Source organism: Equus quagga, chromosome 15 (genome assembly GCF_021613505.1).
Source record: "Equus quagga isolate Etosha38 chromosome 15, UCLA_HA_Equagga_1.0, whole genome shotgun sequence".
In the NCBI taxonomy this organism is placed as follows: domain Eukaryota; kingdom Metazoa; phylum Chordata; class Mammalia; order Perissodactyla; family Equidae; genus Equus; species Equus quagga.
In genome coordinates, this window is record NC_060281.1 from 30,606,757 (window position 1) to 30,613,134 (window position 6,378).

The window sequence follows — 6,378 nt, forward strand, 5'->3', positions numbered from 1 at the left end:
CTGCTGATCTAGGGAAATTCACCTACAGACTGGCTGTTCCACAGGAAAAGAGTTTTAAGAAAGAGACCAGGAGTTGTTTAAAGCCTCGGGCAGGATGAGATTTACCTAGTAACTGATGATGCTAGGCTGAGGCATTCAGCGATTTGTCTCCATGTTAGTCCCCGCCTAGCTAGCCAGTCTGGCAACTCTCAGCTTGGGACGCCTGACCGATGAGCTGGTAGGAACAAGTTTAGTATCTAGGGGCCGCGCAGCTTCAAATCACTGGTTTAGCGGGAATCAAGGAGCTTGGGCCATACCATATTCCACTCAGAGTCTAGAGGTCAGCTACCCAGGCTGGGGCTTCTGGGGCAGGCGAGGTCCCAAGGCCCCTGGAAGAGCTGGTCCAGGGGACCGAATTGCCGGTGTCCCCTCCAGAGCAGAGCATGACCACACTCCTGCTGCTGCTGCTGGGCCTCAGCCTGGGCTGCACCGTAGAAGGTAAGGACGTTCCTTCCTTGGACCCTCCCTTCCTCTGCTCCTGTTTTGGGATAAGGGGGTTCGGTTTTATTATTGGATTTGAACACCCCAGACTAGTTTGTATCCCTATTATATACCCCTATAGCTCTTTGCACTGTACCTTTGTAGCAATTTTAATGACAAGTAAGCTGTATAATTATTTGTGTAATATATATCTCTTGCCGGAATGTAGGTGAGGACAACAGCTGTCCTATTCACTGCTGCATGCCCAGCTCCTAGCACAGTGCCTGGTACATAGTGAGGGTTTCATTAATATGTGTGGAGTGAATATTTAATAATATATCCAGCACAGGAGGCTGACTTTTTCCCTTGGCCCTTTTTCTCACTCAATAATTTGCCTTCCTGAGGGTCTTGTCCTGGCTAAATCGTTGCGTTGAAACATGCAAATAATTTTGGGCGACACCTGTCCCCGTACTTAGTCTCACATAAATAGGAAATGGGATCTAAAAACTCTGTTACTATCATCTATTCCCTTGACTGGGGCTCTCAGAGACTCCAGCACGTGAGCTTGGTCAGTAGATGCTGCCTGAGGGGGGAAACCCGTGCCCTACTCACTGAGGGTAACCAAGGCTTGGGCTCCCTGCAGAGGACTCTGACCTGCCCCCTTCTCTGGCTCCTCTAGGTGGCTTTGTGGCCCATGTGGAAAGCACCTGTCTGTTGGATGATGATGGCACTCCAAAAGATTTCACGTATTGTGTCTCCTTCAACAAGGATTTGCTGACCTGCTGGGATCCAGAACAGGCCTTAATGGTTCCTCGTGAATTTGGGGTGCTGTATACCTTGGCCAAATCTCTCTCAGATTACCTCAACCAATATAAAAACCTACTCCAGCGCTTGTCCACTGGGCTCCAGGACTGTGCCAATCACACCCAGCCCTTCTGGGGATCACTGACAAATAGGACATGTAAGGAGAGAGGGGTACAGAGGGGCTATTAGGAGGCACAGTTAGGAGAGGGGAGGCCAAGGAGGATCTCTTAGCAGGCGAGGGGTTTGAGATTTGGGCAGGAAAGAAGCAGAAAATGTGTGGACCTGGAATGCAGAAAGAAAGAGGGTTGACCCTCAAGGAGAAACAAGGTGGTTGACAGGGGGGAGCAGGAATAAAGAAGAGAGCTGATGTTTGAGCTGGTGAGGAGCTGTTGAGGGGAGAGTAAGCTTGTTTTCCTCCTGTGCAGCACATCTCAGAATGCAGATCCAACTTCAACCAAGGGTGTGTCAGAATACCCAGAATGGCTTTTCCTCAAAGGTTCATGCCTCTTTATCCCAGGTTCTGCTGTTCTAGGTATGGGATGTGCCCAGGCTTGGGAATATTTGGAAAACTTTCCAGGGGGTTCTGACACATGTTCACTCACTCTTAATCCCTTGCACTGAGAATGACTTGAGAGTGGAGCTCTCCATAGGACAGAGTAGTGTGTCTTAAGATGTGATTTCTGAACCACCTTTCTCAGAATTGCTTGGGGAAAGTTCTTGTTAAAAATGCAAGACCTTGAGTACCACTACAGATCCACTGAATGAAATCATCTGGGGATGCAGGCTAGGGAATCTGCATTTTAATACAATTTCTTGGATTTTTATTTAAGATTTTGTTTGAAAAGCACCAAGGTAGTGGCAAGCAAGAGGGTCACTGAGGAGAATAAACTAGTAAAAGATGGCAATATTAACAATCTCATTAATTTGGACTATACTAATCCAAATTTAAGAGAGTTAGTCCTGAGTTAGGCTTGTTTCCTTAAACTGAGGGAAAAAAAGCTTTATTTAGCAAATTAATTTGCTAAATGAGATTTGAGGACAGCAGTCTTTTTCTACCTTTCCAAACCCCAACTTACAACTCCATACAACTGTTAGCTTATGTGCTTGAAATAAATACAATGACTTCTGAAACAGCTTGCAGTTCAGATCTGGCTTCTATTTATTGTGATCAAACATAATTTTGGAGAAAATTTGGGAGAAAAGGAAGGAAGGGGCAGCAAAGGAATGGGAGAAAAGAAAATGTGAACAGGAGTAAATTCTAACTCCTCATTTTCAAAAGGATGTGTAGTGGAATGGGATGGGGTAGGGGGTATATTGGGAAAATCTATGAAGAATTGAAGCAGGAAAGAAACCAGGTAGGAGAAAAAGTCAAAATGTTGCCCTCCTTCATGACCATGTTTTCATCCTATGCAGGGGCACCATCTGTGCAAGTAGCCAAAACTACTCCTTTTAACACAAAGGAGTCTGTGATGCTGGCTTGCTACGTGTGGGGCTTCTATCCAGCTGATGTGACCATCACATGGTGGAAGAATGGGCAGCCTGTCCCCCCTCACAGCAGTGCCCATAAGACTGTCCAGCCCAATGGAGACTGGACATACCAGACTATCTCCCATTTAGCCACGACCCCCTCTTTTGGGGACACCTACACCTGTGTGGTGGAGCACATTGGGGCTCCTGAGCCCATCCTTCAAGACTGGAGTAAGTGTTTGGCACGTGGGAGTAATTAGGGTTAAAGCAGAGAGATTTTGGAAGTGGGTGGTTGAAAAAGGAACACCAATATTTTGTCAGAGGAAGTGAGACATGGATACATCTATGGTGTATGGTAGAGAGGGGGATGCTGAGAATGAGAAGTGAGTCTGGAGGATCTTATGAGGGTATATGACCAGAGATGGGGCAATAGGATACAGGAATTGGAAGAGTTAGTTATTGTTGTTGCTATAATGGTGTGCTTGATGTCGTTGTGTGCTTGTCTGAGGGTGGGAGGAGAGCACGAGTGTTCTGAAAAGAGGATGTAGATTTGGTAACCACATTTTCAGAACCAAAAATTGTGATGCTATATTCTGGGACCCTCAGATTTCAACTATTTTGTTGTCAGATCAGGAATGGGAATTGGAGAAATAAAGAAGGTTGCAGAAGAAAGGGGACTTTCTCTTGTTATGCGGGCAGTACTGAATTTGGGCTGCTCTATCAGGGAGGAAAGAGCCTCGGCTGGTAGACACTTTGGTGTGCATGCTTGGGTGATAATGAACAAAGAACCAATCACCATTGTTTGAACCTCAGAATTGAAAGTAGTGGGAGGAAATAAGAAAAGTTGCACACGGATGTGGAGATTCTTGGGAAAGAGAAGAGGAAGAAATGAGGAAGAGGAAGGACGTCTGCAAAGAGCCAGGGAACAGGATCCCAGACTGGCTGCTGGGACCAGGCCTCCCCCTGTGGGGAGTGTTGTGTCTTGCTGGGCAGCTGAGAAGGGCATGAGGAGCATAGTGTGGAAGCCACCTGCTCACCTGAGCTCACGCGGGGAAAATCTTCACAGCATGCACAAGGAGTCTCCCTTGGTGGAGCGTTCATTTTAGCATGGGAAAGGAATCCAGGCGGGACAGGATTCAGAGTGTGAACAGCTCCAGGAAGCGGGGTGGCTGTGGAATGGAATGGAGACAGGTTCTGGAAGAACGCATGGGAGATCTGGAGATCTGGATGTGGACAGAAAGGAGACACATAAGTATTTGGAATGTAATGGAATAGAACTACTGGAAGTTAGGAAAGGTGGAAAGACATTTTAAAAGGAAAACTCTCAGATAGAGCAAGTAAGGGAGAAAACATTGGCATCATGGGGTAAATGGAGAGGGGAATGAGGAACCCTTTATTCTTTGGTGAGGATGCTGTTGGGTTAAGGAAGACAATAGAATGCCTTGAAAGGCTCCACCACATTAGGGAGGAACTGGAAGCTGGGGAGCTAACCCTGAGGAGATGGATCCTCCAGGGTTACTCTGGGAGCACAGATTCACAGCATGGGGTTTTGAGGAAAGACCATTTCCTTGGAGTGGGTTGGTATGAGCTAGACCCTTGGGGTTGGGATAAAGCACCTTTTGAACCTGCTAGGTGCAAGTTGCAATAAATTAGGTTGCTCTGGGATGAACAACAGAGAGTGATTCTAATAAGTTTCTACTTTTGCAGCACCTGGGCTCTCCCCGACACAAACAGTGAAGGTTTCTGTGTCTGTGGTGACTCTGGGGCTGGGCCTCATCCTCTTCTTTCTTGGTTTACTCAGCTGGCGGAGAGCAAGGTCCTCTGGTGAGTGACCCTCCTGAACTCCTTTTGCCATTCTTACTCCCAATCTCTGCTGATTTTCTGTTTGGGGCTGGTTCTTCCATTGCTGCTCGATTTGCTGTAAATAATGCCAGATACTCTTATCCACAAAGATTGTCTTCTAATCAAATATTTTCCTCTCCTAGGCTACACTATCCTCCCTGGGTCCAATTATCCAGAAGGTAGCATGTCTGTTGATTTGATTGCCTACTTGTCTTTTGGGGTGAAAGATAGAGGGGGTCAGTATTGGGTCCAGCTAAGAGTGCTTATAGTAGGGGTGCTTCCTTCAGAATGTAGCCAAGAGCATGATTTAAGCTGCATTATTGGGATTAGGAACAGGGAAGAGGAGAGCCTACCCTCCTCTTCTACCGCTAGAGTGTCTATGGGGAGGAGGCGGAAGGTGGCTCCTTAGTATTAGTCCTCGGTGATCTAGGATTTTCAATATCACTGTATTAAGGGCTCTGGCATGAATAGTCATAGAGATAAATGATGGGGTCAAGTTGATTTGGAGCCTTATTATCTCCTTTTTATTTCTTCTGCAGGTCAGAACGTTTCCTAGAGGCAGAATCCTACAACTTCCACTCCAAATGAGAAGGAGGCACAAACTCTCAGTGATGCTGCTGAGCCCCTCCCACATCCTCAAACCCTCCACATTTTCTTGGATCCTATGTTTTTTTCATCCAATTCTTTGAATTTCCCAGTCCCCATATGTAAACCTTAGCAACTTGGGGGAGCTCATTCCTGGGAACATTCTGTAACAAAGTTATTGTCCAAGCCTGTTTGTAGGGTGAATGTAATCTGGGGAGGGGGGATAAAGGCCCTCCCGGGGGCCCAACAGAGGGCAAGCAGTGGCTGGGATCATTTCCAAGGAATAAAATCTGGTGGAACTATTGTTTTCCATGCTTTTTCCTGAGGCCCTGGGGAGGGACAGTGAGTGAACAGAGTTAGGGGCTGGGGTTAATTCTCTCCAACTTGAGTGGAGGAGTCAGCGCCTCCTCCTATTTTCCCATCTAGACATGACAGAATTGGGGGCAGTTTTCTGCTTCATAAAAAGACATTAAACTGAGGTGGGATGGAGTCACAGAGTAAGGGAGAGGAAGGAGAGGAACACTGGACGTACCTCGTAGGGGCTCTTAGGAGTGTCAAATGAGTCAATACTTATAAATGGCTGACAACATCGTCTGGCACATAGTGAGCCCACAATAGTGACATCAGCTATTCTCAGGTACTCAACTTCCCAGCCGTACATTGTGCCAGGTGCTTTACATGCATTATTTCATTTGATCCTCGTCACAGCCCTAATGTAGACCTTCAGATAGCCAGCATTCAGGGTGCAAAGCTCAACTTTAGATCCAAGTTCTGGGCAGTTATTTCTTCCATACCTTAAGTGGGGGAAGGAACCATAGCTGAAGTGCTTATCGTGACCTGGGTACTGGGCTAGGTGCCTTATGTTTGTATCTCATTCACTTCTCACTATAACCCCATAAGGAAGAGACTGTCTCCCTCCATGTCATAGACAAAGAAAGTGAGGTTTAGAGAGGTTAGATAACTTGTCCAAGGTCAAAGAACACATTCTCTATAGGATGTTTATCTACTTGAGCTGGAAGTAAGGACTTTGCTTTATTCTGAGGACCCTCATGCTGGAGAGCTCAACAGTCTTCAGAGCCACCCTTCCATTCCCTTTACCCCAAACCCAAGGGGCAGCCTCTGTTGGGGAACAGATTGTACATGTAGAAGAGAGGTGCTATTGTTTCCGGTGAAGGGCGACATCTGCTGGACACAGAAAGCTGGGCAGTGGAATTGTTTTTG

At 46.7% G+C, this 6,378-nt stretch overlaps 1 protein-coding gene across 2 annotated transcripts; it reads left to right on the plus strand.

Moving 5' to 3' along the window:
- The first annotated feature begins 200 nt into the window (after positions 1-200).
- Positions 201-5,460, plus strand: LOC124227403 (HLA class II histocompatibility antigen, DM beta chain). Of its 2 annotated transcripts, XM_046641391.1 has the most exons (6): positions 202-477; positions 1,139-1,420; positions 2,677-2,961; positions 4,438-4,554; positions 4,716-4,751; positions 5,112-5,460. In XM_046641391.1, the coding sequence occupies exons 1-6, from the start codon at positions 423-425 to the stop codon at positions 5,126-5,128; spliced, it is 792 nt and encodes a 263-aa protein (XP_046497347.1). In that variant the 5' UTR covers positions 202-422; the 3' UTR covers positions 5,129-5,460. The 2 variants fall into 2 exon arrangements, with proteins under 2 accessions (XP_046497348.1, XP_046497347.1); XM_046641392.1 differs by lacking the exon at positions 4,716-4,751 and having other exon boundaries at positions 201-477.
- Positions 5,461-6,378: the final 918 nt, after the last annotated feature.